Source organism: Vulpes lagopus, chromosome 2 (assembly GCF_018345385.1).
Source record: "Vulpes lagopus strain Blue_001 chromosome 2, ASM1834538v1, whole genome shotgun sequence".
NCBI lineage: Eukaryota > Metazoa > Chordata > Mammalia > Carnivora > Canidae > Vulpes > Vulpes lagopus.
In genome coordinates, this window is record NC_054825.1 from 160,149,590 (window position 1) to 160,167,331 (window position 17,742).

At 51.1% G+C, this 17,742-nt stretch overlaps 1 protein-coding gene across 2 annotated transcripts in view; it reads left to right on the forward strand.

The window, feature by feature from the left end:
• ZNF71 (zinc finger protein 71) overlaps window positions 1–17,742 on the forward strand; it is a 192,131-nt gene that overhangs the window by 8,920 nt on the left and 165,469 nt on the right. The window contains exons 3-4 of one of the 2 annotated variants that reach the window (XM_041743719.1): window positions 1,185–1,311; window positions 7,600–8,994. In XM_041743719.1, coding sequence (XP_041599653.1) covers window positions 1,185–1,311; window positions 7,600–8,994 — 1,522 coding nt within the window. Of the gene's footprint in view, window positions 1–1,184; window positions 1,312–7,599; window positions 10,241–17,742 lie in introns of those variants that run through there. The other variant, XM_041743721.1, reaches the window with a different exon arrangement.

The window sequence follows — 17,742 nt, forward strand, 5'->3', positions numbered from 1 at the left end:
TCTGGAGGACGAAGTCCCTAAGGTTAGGGTGTTGGTGGGGCCGTGCTTCCTCTGAGGGCCCTGGAGGAGGAGCTGTTCCAGGCCTCCCTTCAAGCTTCTGGGAGTTCTTAGCTTGTGGCAGCATAGCGCCAGTCTGCACACAGTGTTCTTTCCATGTGAATGTCTGTGTCTAAATGTCTCTTTTATGAGGATGCCAGTCATGTACGATTAAGGACCTACCTTGCTCCAGTATGATTTCATCTTGGCTAATGAGATTTGCAGTGTCCCTGTTTCCAAATAACATCCCATTCTGAGGTGCTCGGGGTTCGGACCTGCACATGGGACTTGCGGGTGGGCATGATTCAACGTATAACAAGCACTTTGGACAGGACCCGGGCCCCAGCAACTGCATAGTGACAGGTCTTGTCACTGTGTGGTTGACATCATCACTACTATCATTCCCTACCATGCTACAGGGTATTCACTTTATGCACTGGGTTTACAGCATCAGCTGGGAAGGCATGGAGGCTTCCACTCCACTGCGGGAAGTGCCCACCAATCCCCATGGCCTCATCTGCCTCTTATGCCTTGGGTCTTGATCCAACCTCCCCCACAGCCCCAACTGCTCCGACCACCCTCAGACCATATTCGGTATCACCTTTCTGAAGTCTTCCTGGACACCTCCTAAAGCTGCCATTGTTCAGGCACCTAGAGGATTTCATTAATACCTTCACAGCGTATTGACCAGATTCGTGTACATGTTCATATGCCTCATCCATGAGGTGCTCGTTCTTGAACTTCTATGTAAGCACCTGGCTCAGTGCTTACAGCCCTGTATGGTCTCTGGACAGTGTGCTGAACTATTGGATCCTATCTAGAAGTCTGCCTTTACTGGGCAGCTAACACACCTGTCCGATCATGGGGTTACAGTCACTGTACCTTTGATTCCTTCTCTGTTTCTAAAGTGTGTGACTTTCTGTTCTAAACAGTCTTACGTTTGTTTTACTTCTGTCAGGGGACCATCCCAGTATAAGCAGACACGAAGAACACTGAGTGGTTGGTCCCTTCAGAACTCCACACCTTATTGAAATCAATTCAGATACATCCTGTCTGCCTCCCCTAAATCTCCTTGGCTTTTCTGGCTATTTCTTCAGATCTGTGTGAGCAGGGCCCTGTGGTGAGTGGTTGTGGGTTTCGTCTTACAGGAATCAGTGACGTTCAGGGATGTGACAGTGGACTTCACCCAGGAGGAGTGGCAGCAGCTGGAGCCTGCCCAGAAGGACCTGTACAGAGATGTGATGCTGGAGAACTACAGGAACCTGGTGTCTCTGGGTAAGGGGGCAGCTTCACTGAATTACCATCGGCCTGTCACTTGAGGACTACAAAGAAGTAAGAAAAAGGATGGACATATTTGACTATATAGAAAGTTAAAAGATAAAAATAAAATTGATAGGTAATGAAATGGGGGAGTAATATTTACCACATGTATAACAGTCAAAGGATTATAATTATATAAAGAGCTCCTAGGAATAAACAAGAATGAAACAAGAAACAGAATGATAGAAAGACCAAACATGAGCTGGCAGTTCATAAATGTATAGATACACAAAATTACACTTTATAAAAGATTTATAAACCTTACCAGAGTCAAAGAAAAACAAATCAAGTCAAAGAAATATAGTTTTTGCCAGTGAGGAATGATAATAGCATATATGTGAGGGTGTAAGGAAAAGAACTTTTCTGTTTTAGGAATATAAATTTGGGGCAGCAATTTTGGAGGACAGTTTGGCATTATCAAGTACATTTTGAACTGTTCCATTTTTAGAGATCTGTCCTTTAGATATCTTCCTTAAGTGTGCAGACTTTTACATTGGAAGAAAAGGAGAAGTGACCAAAATGCCCATTTATTCAAGAGTGAGTAAACACATCAAATCGTATCAGTATGATGGAGACCATGTAGCTCTTCAAAGAGGAGCATTCTTTGTAGATGCTGACATGGAAAGATGTCCCTTGATTCAGTGTTAGGTCAAAATCACTAACTTCCAGAACAAGAATATGTTCCCATTTTTCTTAAGAACTTTCATGGGAGTGTAAATGATCTACAATTAACTGCATATTTAAAGCAAATAGTCTGATGCATTTTGACATCTGTGTACACCCAGCAGGAAACCATCACCATGATCCAGATAATGAATATATCTGATTCCCCTCTGTAACATCTCCCCATGCTTCCTGCACCCATCCTCCATTCCCCAGGCAACCACGTTATGTGCAAATGCTTTACTGCAGCAGCGCTGTGGTTTAATTTGCATATTTTGGAATTTTACATATATACACTCATACAGTGTGTGTGCTTTTTTTTTTTTTTTTGCGTCTGATTTCTTTGACTCGGCATAATTATTTTGAGGTTTACCCATGTTGTATGATAGTATCATTAGTTCACTCCTCTTTATTGCTGAGTAATATCCTACTTTATGGATAAACCATGATTTATTTATCCATTCACTTGGGTTTTTGTTTTTGTTTTTTTTTAAAGATTTTATTGGGCAGCCCCAGTGGCTCAGCGGTTTAGCGCCACCTTCGGCCTGGGGTGTGATTCTGGAGACCTGGGATCGAGTCCCACGTCGGGTTCCCTGCATGGATCCTGCTTCTCTCTCTGCCTCTGTCTCTGCCTCTCTCTCTCTCTCTCTCTCTCTGTTATGAATAAATAAAATCTTTTTTAAAAATAAAGATTTTATTTATTCATGAGAGACACAGAGAGAGGCAGAGACATAGGCAGAGGGAGAAGCAGGCTCCCTATAGGGAGCCCAATGTGGGACTCGATCCTGGGATCATGACCTGAGCCAAAGGCAGATAGATGTTCAACTGCTGAGCCATCCACATGTCCCCTATCTGTTCCCTTGATGCACATTTGGGCCGTCTGCAGTTCTGAGCTGCCACAAATAAAGCTGCTATGAAGCCGTGTGTGCAATGTCCACTATGGACTTTTGCTTTCCTTCCTCTTGAGCAAACCCCAGGGAGTTGAATGGTTGAATCACATGGTAGGTGTATGTTAACCTTTCAGGAGACTGCCAGACATTTTTCCAGGGTGGTGGGATGGTTTTACATCTCTGCCATCAGTGCTTGGGAGTCCCAGTTGCTCCGTGTGCTTGTCCATACTTGGTGCGTGCGATCGTAGTCACATTAACTATTCTTGGGGGTGCGCGTTATGCATGCTTTAGCTAACCTGTCCGACAGACCAGTGCCCAACCCAAGGTCATGCAGATCCACTCCTCTGTTTTCTTGTAAGACTTCTGTAGTTTGGGTTCTTCATTTAGGTTAATTTTGAGTTAATTTTTGTGAATTATGTAGAGAAGGGGTCTAATGTCACTATCGAATGTGGGTATCCAAGTACCCCAGCACTAATTGCTGAAGAGCAGATGGTTTTAATTTGATTTTGTCCAAGTTATGAGCCATTTTCCTTAGGGATCATGTTTTTGATACCATATCGGGGAAATCTTTGCTCTTTCAAGGCCACAAAGGTGTTCTTCTCTAAGTTGGATAGTTTTAGGTTTTGTGTTTTGTTCTGCGATCTCTTTAGAGTTAATTTTTGTAATGATGCAAAAGTGTTAACTGAAGCTCTTTTTGTTCATCGAGTGACTCTCTAGATGTTCCAGCACTGTTTATTGAAAAGGCTGAGCATTTCCACTGAATTTCCGCTGCTGAATTGCCTTTGCACATTTGTCAAAAATCAGCTGTCTGTGTATATGTATGGGAGTCTAGTTCTGGGCTCTTCTGTCTCCTCCATAGGGGTCTGTTGTGATGCCAACACTGTCATTGGTCTGCTCTCAGTTTCTGGCTCTATGACCCATGCTCAGTCTAGACAGCTTGCTTTCCCCATGACCATCTGAGTGGCCCACCTGGTGCCAGTGAATTAAATGGTATGAGTTATGTGGCTGGCTGCTGTGACAGGGCACTGTTCCCAGCCTTGATTGGCTCTGGGTACATTCTGAAATCCTCTTGGGTGATTTTTCCCAAGTTTGGGTAGTTTCATAGTACACACGCTCTGATCAGGGATCCAGTGCTGGGACATTGCAGATCTCCAGAGCACTCTCTATGCTCAGGGGAGTCTGCTAGGCTATGCCTCAGTTTCCCTGCCCTGCCCCCCACCATGCCACAGCTGTATAGCCTTTCCCATGAGTAGTAAACTGGGTGGTCATAAGACCTGCCTCTGTGATCCCACCTCTCAGGTAATGTTGCCCTTTACTGGCTGATGTCCAGTGTCTTAAAACCTTTGTTTTATATATTTTGTCCTCTCCCCCTCCACTGTGGACTGAACAGAAATCTTACCGTTTTTACTCTTTCTGGGACAGAAGCCCCATTTGAGGGAAGAAAAAAGTGTGCATTCATATGTGTGTGTGTGCCCAGGTGTGTTATATGTATTTTTTTTTAAAAGGTGTGCTATAGGGAAGGAAGTTCTAAAAATACACACCAAACAGCTAACACAGACAGATGAGATGGCAGGACACATTTTACATTTTTATTAAAGAATTTATTTATTCATGAGAGACACAGACAGAGGAAGACACACAGGCAGAGGGAGAAGCAGGCTTCCTGTGGGGAGCCTGATACGGGACTCGATCCCAGGACCCTGGGATCATGACCTGAGCCAAAGGCAGATGTTCAACCACTGAGCCACCCAGGCAGGCATCCCTCTCCTGATGGGTTTTGATCCATGAAAGGAAGCTCCTCCTCACCCAGCCCCATAGACTGACTGTGTTGTGCTGGCATTGTGCCTCCCAGCTCCTGACTTCTCAGCATTTGCTCCGAAAGACTTAGAACTGTTTTCACAGCTGAGACTCTGCCTACTTTGATCTCGGCAGCGACGGCCAGTTTATCTCCCAGTGGGCCTCAGACCCCATTGGTCCCCCCAGAGGGTCGCCATCCCTTCCTGCCCTGACCCCAGGGCCTTCATGTCCCATGCCATCTGCCCTGACATCTGAGCATCATGCCCCAGGTGACTAAGCCACCATCATTCTCCTGCCTTGAGTATCTCTAATATCTCTTCCTCTGTGATAGGAAAGCAACCCACGGCAAAGCAGTGAGTCATCAGGGCCCATGGCTCTGGGATCCGACCGCGAGAATCCCAGCTCCGCCTCGAATGTGCCGTGACCTTGAGTTTGTGACTTGCTTCTTGGATCCCTCCGTTCCCTCATCTGTAAAATGCGCACAATCGTAAGAGTACGTGACTTGCGTGTGATTGTCAGGACTACGTGGAGGGACCGTGCAGATCGCTCAGCGCCACGCCAGGCATGTGGCAGGCACCCATTGCGTGTTCATCTGACAGCCTCCGTGTGCCAGGCACTGCTGTAGGAGCAGGGCCTGGACAAGGTGCCCTCACGGAGCTCACTTTCCACAGGGAGCCTGGCAATAAACAGAGCCAAGGATAGAGAGAGTCACCATAGACTGCAATGAGTGCTCACAGTGAAACAGGCAAGAGATGAGCAGGAGGGGTATGCCTTCCCACCGTGGGATGGATGGGGAAGGCCTCCCCGTGGAGGATGTTAACAGAGAGGGCTGAAGAACGAGCGTCAGTGGGAAGCTAGGTGGGGCCGTGGCAGGTGCAAAGGCCCCAAGGCAGGAAGAACTTGGTGTGGACAATGTGGCAGGGAATAAAAAGGGAACCTTAGGGCAAGTGTGGCTGACAGCAAGTGAGCAGGGATGGATGATGGGAGGCAGGTTAGGAGATGGGGCCTGGCTCCATCCTAAGGACCCTGCAGGCCAGGGAAGGTGCTGGCTTTGACTCTCAGCAGCACACGGGGAGGACACTGGAGGGTTTGGTCTGACTCTTAAGAAGATCCTCTTGCTGCTCAGTGGAAAATGCATTGTAGCAGGGTGAGGGTGCTGGGTTTGCTTTGTTACAGGCAGGAAATCTGGGGTGGCTGACAGGATTGTTGGCAGGGGTGATGGTGAGATCTGGTCCAGTGACTCTTGTTAGCATTCTGGATGGCAGGAGAAAGGGGGTGAATCAGGGATGCCTGCTGAGTCAGGGATGCCTGCTGAGTCTTTTTTTTTTTTACCTTAATTTTTAAGTGGTAAGGTAATACATAAAATTTACCATTTTAACCATTTTTAGGTGTACAGTTCAGTGGGACTGAGTACATTCATACTGATGCGCAGCTCCCACCATCCACTAACAGGAGTATTTTCATCTTGCAAAACTCAGACTCTGTTGCCATGAAAGGCCATCCCCCATGCCCTCCCCCAGCCCCTGGTGCCACGATCTCTCTCTCTCTCTCTCTCTCTTTTTCTCTCTCTGTGAATGTGATAATGACAAGAACCTCACATGACTGGAGTCATACACTATCAATCCTTCTGTGTCTCATTGACTTTGCTAAGTCTTTTTGCCGTTGATTTTGGAGGGGCGGGGGTTCCAAACCCACAGGTTCCATCTCAGACGTGCAGAACAGGCCTGCAGGATCCCAGAGGGACACCAGGTAGACTTTTGAATGTTTGTCAGCAGAGCCTAGAGGAGGTCAGGGCTGGAGGTCCAGACTCCCTCTGCCCTACCCCACCCCCACCACCCCTGGCATGGCCCTGCATGATTTAGGAGAGAGGCCTCAGAGATCAGTGGTGCTGGGCTAGGCTGGGGTTTTAAATGGGACAGCAGAAGCAGATGCCAGTCTACACCTGCTTCCTGTGGCCTCCTTGGAAGAAGCACTCCATGTGGCCCTATCTTTACATTTTTATTTTTTACTTTTTCAAAAATATTTTTTAATATTTTTATTTATGAGAGACACAGAGAGAGAGGCAGAGACATAGGCAGAGGGAGAAGCAGGCTGAGGTGGGACTCAATCCCAGAACCCTGGGATCAGGCCCTGAGCAAAAGGCAGATACTCAATTGCTGAGCCACCCAGGTGCCCCATAGATCTCATGGTTTTAACATGAAGCTGTTGATCCACACACGGAGTCCAGAACTCAGGAGAGTTTCCCTAGACTGGAAACAGAGATTTAGAAATGAATAGGCTATACATAGGCAGGGGTTGGAGCTGCCACATGGCTGTGAGCGCCAAGGAGGGAGGAGTCTGCAGAGGCAGAGGGGCCTGGAACCAGCTTCTGGGGACACCTGCCGCTTCGGAACCAGGCAGCAGAGGAGGGGGAGCGAGCTTGGCTGGCAGGAGGGGGGCAGGAGGGTCGGCAGCATGTGCCACATGAATGTCAGCTGTCCTCTCACCATTTCTAAGAAAAATTGATGCTTTGGGAAGCTCAAGAGGTTGGGGATGTTCAGGAGGAACCCACTGTGGTAACTCCTTGCTGGGGTCAGCAAGAGCATCTGGTCCGCCCCATCCAAGCCAGCTCACCACCCGTTGTTTCTCTTCAGCCATCCCTCCATGGGAGCTCCTGCCTGCTGGCTGCCTGCTGGCTGTCCTTCACTGCCCTCTCGCCCTCTTGAGGGGACACTTCCTGCTCCCTCAGCCTCCTTAAACCGCCTTTGTGGCCAGCTCGTTGCTTCCCCTCTGACCAGGTCACCTGCTGGTATCTCCATTCCTGCCCTGCTGTGTCTCTGTTCCCATCCTGCTACATCCCTCAGGCCCAGCATTTATAACCACCTGCCTTTCCCTTCTCCTTCTCCTCCCCCAGACTTGGAGACTAGAGTGGAAATGAAGCAATCGGGGCCAACAGAGGACAACGTGGAACACCGCTCGCCTGTCAGGGTGCTTGGGGAAGGCCCTGCAAGGCATGGTGCCCGCGGCATGGCGTATGAAGGCATGTGGATGCGGGACCTGAGGGAGAGGCAGCAGGGAGAAGCGAGGACCTGGCTGGAGCATGAGGAATGTAAGGCATTGGTGCCGCGGAGCACCCACACGGCCCCACTGAGGGAAGAGGGCTCCCCGCCGTTTGTCCTGCGCAGGGAGGCCTTCTCGGGTGACCTGGATCTCAGCCAGCCGTTCAGACGAGACGCGGAGAAGAAGTCTTATGATTGCAGTGCATGTGGTAAGGCTTTCAGCCGCAGCTCGTCCCTCATGAAGCACCAGCGGATCCACACTGGCGAGAAGCCCTATGAGTGCGACGTGTGTGGGAAGCACTTCATTGAGCGGTCGTCCCTCACCATCCACCAGCGTGTGCACACTGGGGAGAAGCCATATGCATGTGGGGACTGCGGCAAGGCCTTTAGCCAGCGCATGAACCTGATTGTGCACCAGCGCACGCACACGGGTGAGAAGCCATATGTGTGCGACGTGTGCAGGAAGGCCTTCCGCAAGACCTCGTCCCTGGCACAGCACGAGCGGGTGCACACAGGTGAGAAGCCATACGCCTGTGGGGACTGCGGCAAGGCCTTCAGCCAGAACATGCACCTCATCGTGCACCAGCGGACACACACGGGGGAGAAGCCATATGTGTGCGATGTGTGTGGCCGTGCCTTCAGCCAGAACATGCACCTGACCGAGCACCAGAGGACACACACGGGCGAGAAGCCATACGCTTGCAAGGAGTGCGGCAAAGCATTTAACAAGAGCTCGTCCCTCACGCTGCACCACAGAAACCACACGGGCGAGAAGCCGTATGCATGTGGTGAGTGTGGCAAGGCCTTTAGTCAGAGTTCCTACCTCATCCAGCACCAGCGCTTCCACATTGGTGTGAAGCCCTTCGAGTGTAATGCATGCGGCAAGTCCTTCAGCAAGAACTCGTCTCTCACCCAGCACCAGCGCATCCACACCGGAGAGAAGCCCTACGAGTGCTACATCTGCAAGAAGCACTTCACGGGCCGCTCGTCCCTCCTTGTGCACCAGATGGGGCACACGGGTGAGAAGCCGTATGCCTGCGGCGAGTGCGGCAAGGCCTTCAGTCAGAGCGCATACCTCATCGAGCACCAGCGCATCCACACTGGCGAGAAGCCCTACAAGTGCGGCCAGTGCGGGAAGGCCTTCATCAAGAACTCCTCGCTCACCGTGCACCAGAGAATTCACACAGGGGAGAAGCCCTACAAGTGTGGCGAGTGTGGGAAAACCTTCAGCCGGAACACCAACCTCACACGCCATCTGAGGATCCACACATAGGGGAGGCCTAGGCTGGGGGTCTTCTTGTGTGGGGGCTTTCCTGCAGCAGATGGATGGATCCCTCATGCCTGCCGTCAGTGCAACAGCTCTGACATGGTTGCCCAGGGTAGCATGGGCCAGAGGGGTGTCTCCCTTCGAGGCACCTGCACATTCCTCTTCATCTGATGCCCTGGGGACCATAGTCAGGGTCAATGTGGCTGAAGCTTCCAGGAGTGCCAGGAACCTGGGCATCAGGGTTCCAGGACGTGGCAGTGAGCTGCAGGACCTGGGATGAGGCATCCAGTGTCTTTGGGGCAACAGTCAGTTGTAAAGTGCAAGATGGGGCTGGCAGGGAGATGGATTCAAGATGTGAACATGGGGACATTTCTGGACCCTAGCTTTAGTCCAGATGTCAGGTGGTCACCCTCTGTGGTTCCCCGTTGGGGTGGAAGCCAGAGGGGCCCTCTCTCTGTCCCTCTGTCTGGCCATCCCCCCTCCCACATCCGGCCATCCCCCTCTCTGTCCAGCCATCCCCAGGCTACAAAGCCTAAGACTCTGGCAGGCTGTAAGCGGGGCGGGGAGAGGGAGGAAGGTGGTTTTCAGAGTCAGCAGATAACAGTAAGCACTGCAGATGCCGAAGTTTCTCAGAGTCTGTTAAATTTTTTTTAAATAAAACTTTTAATTAAGAGACACCAGTGTAATTTTAGACTGTTGTCAGGTGCAGAAGATACAGGCCCAGTGGTCCTGTCAAAATCCGCCTCAGTGCCTGCGGGAGGAGGGAGGGCAGGCGAACACCAGCAGGCCTGATATTCGGATTTAAATACTTACTAGGTTGAGTGTGTGTATCTGAGGACACAGTGTCCATTTTTATACTGATTTTTGCAGCTAAATTTTTTAAAAAGATGTTATTTATTCACGAGAGACACAGAGAAAGGCAGAGACAAAGGCAGAGGGAGAAGCAGGCTCCCTGTAGGGAGCCCAGTGTGGGACTCGATCCCAGGACCTTGAGATACTGACCTGAGCCAAAGGCAGATGCTCAACCACTGAGCCACCCAAGCATCCCTTTGCAGCTTAACTTGAAGGCAGCTCCAAGTGAGCCTTCTAAGGCTGACCTGACACTGTGTACATTGAGGGCCACTGATGCTGTCCTTCCTTTTTTTTACTTTATTTTATTTTTTATTTATTTATGATAGTCACACACACACACAGAGAGAGAGAGAGAGAGAGAGAGAGAGGCAGAGACATAGGCAGAGGGAGAAGCAGGCTCCATGCGCCGGGAGCCCGACGTGGGATTCGATCCCAGGTCTCCAGGATCACGCCCTGGGCCAAAGGCAGGCGCTAAACCGCTGCGCCACCCAGGGATGCCTGACGCTGCCCTTCCTGTTTAACATTTGATGCTACTTGTCGCCAGTGTCCCGGTGTTTCCGAATGTCCCATGCATCTGGACACTGGTGCCCACAGAGTGGACAGCTTATTTTAAGAAATCATTTATATTATTGAGCACTTCGTGTTGTGAGTAGGAAACACAACTACTCGGGAGTGCATGACCAGGCAGACGGGCTTTGGGATGTCTGGCAGCCAGGTGGGCATCAGGCTAGGTCTGTTCCAGTCGTAGCATCGGGAACACAGCTCTGGTGCTCTCGTTCTCTGGCTTTCCCTTCCTGTGCCGGCCTCATCCTCAGGCTGCCTTCCCTCTTCATTTCGTGGTCATGTCCACGTGAAGACAGACCTCTTGCAGTCAGTGACACAAGAACCCAAAGCTTCATTCTGTGGACTTACCTGCCAGCTGATTGCTGTGACCTGAGAAGTGCCGAGTGTGGAAGGGCCTACGTCTGGGTCTCTCCCTCATTCTTGAAATAGTGGCAGTGGCCCCAGGCTGAAGCTGTTCATGCCCTGACGTTCCCATCTGGTCATTCCATCCAGATCCCAGTCCACGGGAAGGAGGGAGGATCCAGGGAGGTGGCCCTGTGGCATCAAGTGAACGGGCTTAAAATCGCATGGCTGCTCTGGCCTTAATCATCAGACTGAAGTCTTGCTGCATGTGGCATTTCCTTTGGGAAGTGCTGTCACTGCCATGGTCACCAGGAGAGCCCTCAGTCCCCTCTGTGGCAGGGGGCTGGCCAGGGGCGCCCCCAGGAGCTAAGAGTTGCAGCCTCATGCCTGCTTGTCTCAACGTGCCTGGCACACCTCTGTCCCCACACATCTCTTCCTGTCATCTGCACGAACTATCGCTCAGGCCACTGGGTGGGAGGCACTGGGAGAGACGGGGGTTGGTGGGGGATGAAATCTGCAACTGCACGTGCGGAGGCCTTTGTGGTGAGCCCTGACCAGTGTGGAAGGTGGCTGGGAAGGACCGCAAGTCCGGCCATGTGAGCCTGAGCAAGTTTCCCCCCTCCACGGGCGCCTCAGCCTGAAATGGGGCAGTGAGCGTTTCAACAGGGGGTTCTTGTTCCAGTGGAAGTCCTACTACCTCACAAGTGGACCCAAACTTGGAGAACAAAGCCCACCATCCTATTGGCCTTCTGTTTCTGTATCTCCTGCTTCCTCCCTCTCGTTCTCGAACAAAGAAAACAGACATTTTGGGCCCCCCACCCCCATCCCCGGGGACCCCCATCCAGGGCTGGTCAGAGCTGGGTTGCAGGTGCACGCGTGCCGCAGCCAGCGGCCCCAGGGACAGCGCCCAAAAGAGGCAAGTCTGGTGCCTTAGGACCTGCAGCAGAAGTGGCCCACCTGGCGCCTGCTGGGATTCCACTGGCAGCTGGCTCCCCTCAGATCTGTGTGCAGGCTGGGGGGCATCTGCTGCAGGTCCCAGAGGAGGCAGCCAAGACCAGCCACTCTGGCAGACCCAAGTCAGTGTGGTCAGGAAGCGGCACGGGGAAGCTTGTTGCCTCTGGCCCATCTGGGAGCTGAGAGACCAGCAGCCACTGTCTCCAGGCCCCTGTGCGTCCCCTGCATTGTCCTGGTTCTGCCAGCTCCTGGCATCTTCGTCCTGGTGGGATGAGGCTGTCTCTTCAGGTTCCCTTGTCCTGCACAGTGCGCTCGTGAAAGGCACAGGGCAGAGAGTGGAGGGGTGAAGTGAGGAGTGCCAGCTCCCATTTCACACATGGCCACCTGGTCCCAGAAAGTGGGACAGGATGTGGGAAACAGGCCTGGGATGGGGCCTGGCGGCCCCTTGCTCTACAGCAGTCCCAGTGCACCTGGGCACAGTTGCCTGGAGCCGAGGATGGGGGTGCAGCACCAACAGGGATGCGCTCCCCAAGTGCTGAGCTTACATTCTGGTGGTGCCAGGCAGCAGTGAGTGGGTCAGAGAAGCATGAGACACAGAGTTAGGCTACGGTGGAGAACAGGGCAGCAGGAGAACCGGGAGCCAGCTAAGGCCTGAGGCGGGGGCACACTGGGCAGTCAGCAAGTCTGCCCAGGAGTGGACATCTGACACAAACCCGAGGACACCAGGGGAGTTTTAGTGAGGTGGAATGAGATTTCCCTCCCCCGGAACAGCCCAGAAGAGGGGATCTGAGTTCAACACCATTCCCCATAAGGCAGTGGTGGCAGCACCTTGTCACTATAGTTGACATTTGTTGAGCACGTGGCACGTGCTCCAGACTTGTCACAAACACTGGTGTTCTCGCCACGTCATCCAGTGCACAGATGGGGAAGCTGAGGCTCAGGGAGGCTCGGAGGCTCGAGTGAGATCGCACAGCGTGGATGTGAGGGGTGCCGGGGGTGGCATGTGGGGCTGCATCACCCTGAGCCTTTGCCCCGACCCCACTGCAGGCCGTCCCATGCTTACCAGCCTTCACCAGATGCCCTAGAGGAAGACATATAGTATTTTGATCATGTTGTGTAAATGTCTAGAGTCATCGGAATGAGTTAGTACTCGTGAAAATGTAGAATGGAACCTGGCACATGGTACTCCATACTCCTAGCAAGTACCTGCTGTCAGCCACCACTGGATGAGAAACGAGGCCCTCGCTCAATAAATGATGGAAAAGGAGTGGAATACTGGAGCCAACATGAACAGAAGCCCTGAAGCCAGACTGCCTGGATTTAAATCCAGATTTTACTTCTGCTGTGTGACTCTGGGCAAGTTTCTTCACCTCTCTGAACCCGTTTCCTCATTTGTAAAATGGAGGTGATAGTAGTCCTTGCCTTATGCATTGGTTGTGGGGAATAAATGAGATGGTGTATGTACGCTGCAGAAAACAGTGTTGTAGATGGAATGGTTTGGGTCTCCTTGAAAGATAACAGGAACATGTTAAATAGATTCATGGGATTCCTGGCCCAGAGCTTCCTGGCCCAGAGCTCCTCCATCACTTGGAATTTCCCGGGTGATAGCAGTGTCTTCTGTTCCGATGAGGTGACTGGGCGGGCTGGTCACCGGAGACCAAGCCGCGATTTGAAGCTTGGGATTCTCAGCTTCCCACCCACCTCTTCTCTAGCAAGGGGAGAGGGCTGGAAATGAATTTAATGATTGTGCCCAGGTGAGGAAGCCTCCATAAAATCCCAGAAAGCACAGTATTCAGAGAGCTTCCAGCTAGTGAACACCAGCTCCACAGAGACAGAAGTTCCTGCCCTCAGCGACCTTTCCAGACCTCGCCCTGTGTACCTCCTCGTCTGGCTGTTCCGCTGTGTCCTCTATCGGATCCTTTTATAATAAACCAGTAACCTAGTGAGAAAAATGTGTCTGAGTTCTTTGAGCCCCACTAACAAATTAAACCCAAGGATGGAGACTGGGAACCTCTGATAGGTGGCCAGTCACTCGGAGAGACAGGTGACAGTGTGACAGTCTGGACTTGTGAGTGGCATCTGAAACGGTGCGCAGGGTGGGGGGACTGTCCCATAGGACTGGGTCCTTGACTGGTGAGCCCTCGACCTGTGGAATCAATGCTACCTCCAGTTGAGGTGAACTGCGGGACATCCAGCTGATGTCTGAGAGCTGGATGGGGTGGGGGAAGCCCCACACATCTGGTGTTCAGGAAAAATGGGGTGCTTTTCTACTCTATATATGTATATATGTGTACTTAAATATAAAATAACACATAATATATATAATATACATATATAACACATACATTGTATCATAATTATATAATAAATTATATAATTATATAATGCAACATCCATTATATATTTTATGTAATACATGTACACTATATGTAAAATAATTTGGGGTATATATATGATATATACAATGAGCTATATGATAGCATATGATATATAATAAAATACATGATATATGAGATATATATAATAAGACATACACGTCTAATGAAATATGGCTTTTCTGGAGAGCCCTGAATGACAAAGGTCCCTCCTTAAACATTATCTTCCTCATTTCCCTCTGAAATTGTAGCTTCGGCCCCTGCCTCACAGTCCTCCATGAGACAGACCACAGCCTGTCTTACCACTAATTTGTCATCAGTCTTCTCCGCTAGAGGGAGGGCAGAGCTGTGGGTGTGGTCAGTTCAGTCTTGCTCACTTGTCTCCCCAGGACTTAGAACAGTGCCTAGTACACAGCAGGCCCTTGGAACTTGTTTACTGGACGAATGAGTCAAGGATAGCACTCCATAAATGCTAGCCAGCTGGATTAGGAATAAGCAAGCAGGTCTTCCCGAGCACATTCCGCTCCAGACCTAACACAGTCCCCGGAGACCTGGATGTGGCTTGTGTCACTTCGGCCCACAGAAAGGAATAAGGTGTGGTGGAGGGAGGAACGGTGAGTGGGTTGAGGGTCTGTGGGGCGCATGGGGGCTTGCCAGAGTTGTCTGGCACCTGCCCTGGAGGGCTGAGGGCAGGCCAACAGAGGCTGGAGTGTGAGAGCCTCTCAGGGAAGGTTCTTGGGATGTTGGCTCTGGAGGGCTTGGCATTTGAAAAGCATATTTAGAGATGAGTTGTTTCCTGTCTCTAGGAATTAGCTAGTTCTGAGAGGGCAGTCCCTCCAGGCTCCCTCAGCCTCAGCAGGGGTGGCTGGACAAGGCCACCTGGAGGCCTATGGGAGGTGGCCCTTCTGCTCTACCTGCCTACACACTGCCCCACCGAACCTCAGGGACCCAACACACCTGCCCCAGAATATGAGGAAGGGGTCTCCTGGGTCAGCCAGTTCCCCCTCACAGCCTTGGATTCCTGGTCTGGCAATGGTCAGACCAGAAGGCTGGGCCCCCACTGACAGCCTCAGAGACAGCGGAAAAGGAGGCTGGTCCTGCAGAAACCTAGGGAGGCAGTGGTGAGCCTTCCCAGGCAAAGCCAGGAATCTCTTGGAATCTTTGGAAAGACAGACCTCTCTCATGATTCACAGACTAATCACTACACCCACCCAACCCATCACAAACCCCAACGCCCTGGATGGAATTCATGCAAACATAAAGTGCTATGAGTTACACATGTGCATTATCCAGTATATACCTCACCCACAACCTTAATATTTTATTATTGATATTATACTCTATTTTGTCAACAGTAAATAGTAAATATAATGGTGCTCTATTATTATTTTTTTAGATTTTATTTATTTATTTATGAGAGACAGGCAGAGACATAGGCAGAAGCAGCAGGCTCCCTGTAGGGAGGCTGCTGCAGGACTCGATCCCAGGACCCCAGGATCACGACCTGAGCCAAAGGCAGACGCTCAACCACTGAGCCACCCAGGCATTCCAATAGTGTTCTATTATTATCATTAATAAAATATTTATTAAGAACTAGTAACCAGACTATTATTATCTCACTGTTCGATGGAGGAAACAGGCTCAGGGGGTCAGAACTGGACAGGCCACACAAACCACGTGTTGGGGGAGAAGCCGACTAGACCCCTGGCCAGTAGCCTGTGTAGCGCGGCTGGCAGTGTGAGCAGGTTGGCTTCAGGGTTGGCAGATCGTGGGTTCTGTTGCATCCCCACACATATGAGGTGGTGATAGCTGAGCTCCCTTGGGGCCTCCTTGTCTATTAAACATGGATGAATGGAGCCTCACCTCCCACTCAGGGTGGAGGCGATGGGCAAGGTCACAGACCTGGGACCTTATTCCTCAAGGTCAATTTGAAGGAGGACAGGTTTATGGGGGCTTGTGGTGCTGCTCCTGGAGGGGGGTGGGGATCCAGAGGATGGTGAAGGGAAGGGCAAGTGGCAAAGGCTTGGCCATTTCTGAACATATCCCTCTCTCTACAGGTGAGGGGTAGCCCTTGTCCCCCCACCCCCAGATGTGGTGGGGGAAATTCGGTCTCTGACAGGACTGCTGTGTCCCCAGACCAACTTTACATGAAGTAAAGGGTTGCTGGCCCTCCCTGCCACACAAACAAGGCACAGGTGGGTGCTCAGTTAATGCTTGCCACTACCATGTAGACACTAGTTATCATATAAAATGTCAAATTTCTAGCCATTTGGGGATGTCATAGATTGAATATGTCCACCCCTCCTCCCCCAGAATTTTATGTTGAAATCCTAATACCCAGGAACTTCAAAATGCGACTGTATTTGGAGATAGGGCTTTAAAGGGATCATTGTGGTTAAATGAGGTCATGTGCGTGGACCTTAATCCTATGGCTGGTGTCCTCATAAGGAGAGAAAGCACCAAGGGCTCACATGGGCATGGAGGGACCCCACCATGCAAAGCAGCACTGGGAGGGCTGCCATCTATAAGCCAAGGAGAGAAGCCTCAGGAGAAACCAACCCTGTGGATACCTCGATCTCAGAATTCCAGAGCTGTAGGAGAACAGATTGCTGTTGGTTAAGTCCCTCGGTCTGTGGTGTTTTGCCAGAGCAGCGAGAGCAAACCAGTACAGTGAACACAGGGATCTACAAAAAGCTCCCATTGGGCAAACTTTCCTTGCATGAGACACCCAGTCCTGCTGCACACAAGCAGCCACTGAACAGAGAATCACATTTACTCTATTCTCGATTAAGTGCCAGGTACACAGACAGCTGGTGGGAATCAGGACCAATGGCAGCAGCTGGTCTGGCCCACAGGAGGGCATAGAGATGGAAGAAGTGAAGTCATCCCATCTCAGAATCCCGCCACTTGATGTGGAGGAGCCCACCCAGAGAGGACCGGGGAAGGAGACAGTGAGACCAAGCAGGGACCCTGCCATAGTATGGTGAAAGAGAGTTCAGAGTTCCTACAGGTTACTCTTGGTTGATGTCCAGTGGTTGGTAAAATTTCTGTGAAGGCCTCAGTGGTCAATATTTTACCCTTTGTGGGCCAGAGGAGCTCTCTGTCTCATGCCCTTTTCATTTGATCTTAACAACCGTTCCAAAAGGTAAAATCCATTCTTGCCTTGTAGGTCATGCAAAGGCAGGTCTTCTGGCTCTGTGGGTTGTGGCTTCTCAACTCCTGGTCTGATCTCTTCCCTTGGATTAGCCAATTCAAGGTGGTGACAGCAGAGCATGAAACACATGGTCATCTTATGAGGTTGCATGGGTTATGCACCCATAAGGCAGGCCCTGCTGTCACGTATCCTCGCCAGGTTCTCAGGAATGTGGCATCAGCTCAGAGGCATCCCTTAGGATCCCTAAGTCAAGTCTAAAGAGAAAGAAGGCTGGCACTTGGCCATGAGGCCTATCACCCGGGCTCAGCTGTTGGGTACCTGAGGGGAAGGCCTTCTCCCCAGCTGCCCGGCCACATGGGTCTTCTGGTGACACGTGAGGTTCGTGATGTGCCCAAAGGTCTTGCTGCAGGCCTGGTGTGGATTCTCTGGTGCACTGCCAGCGTGGGCTGGTGCCAGAAGGCCTTGCTGCAATGCCACATGAATAGGGCTT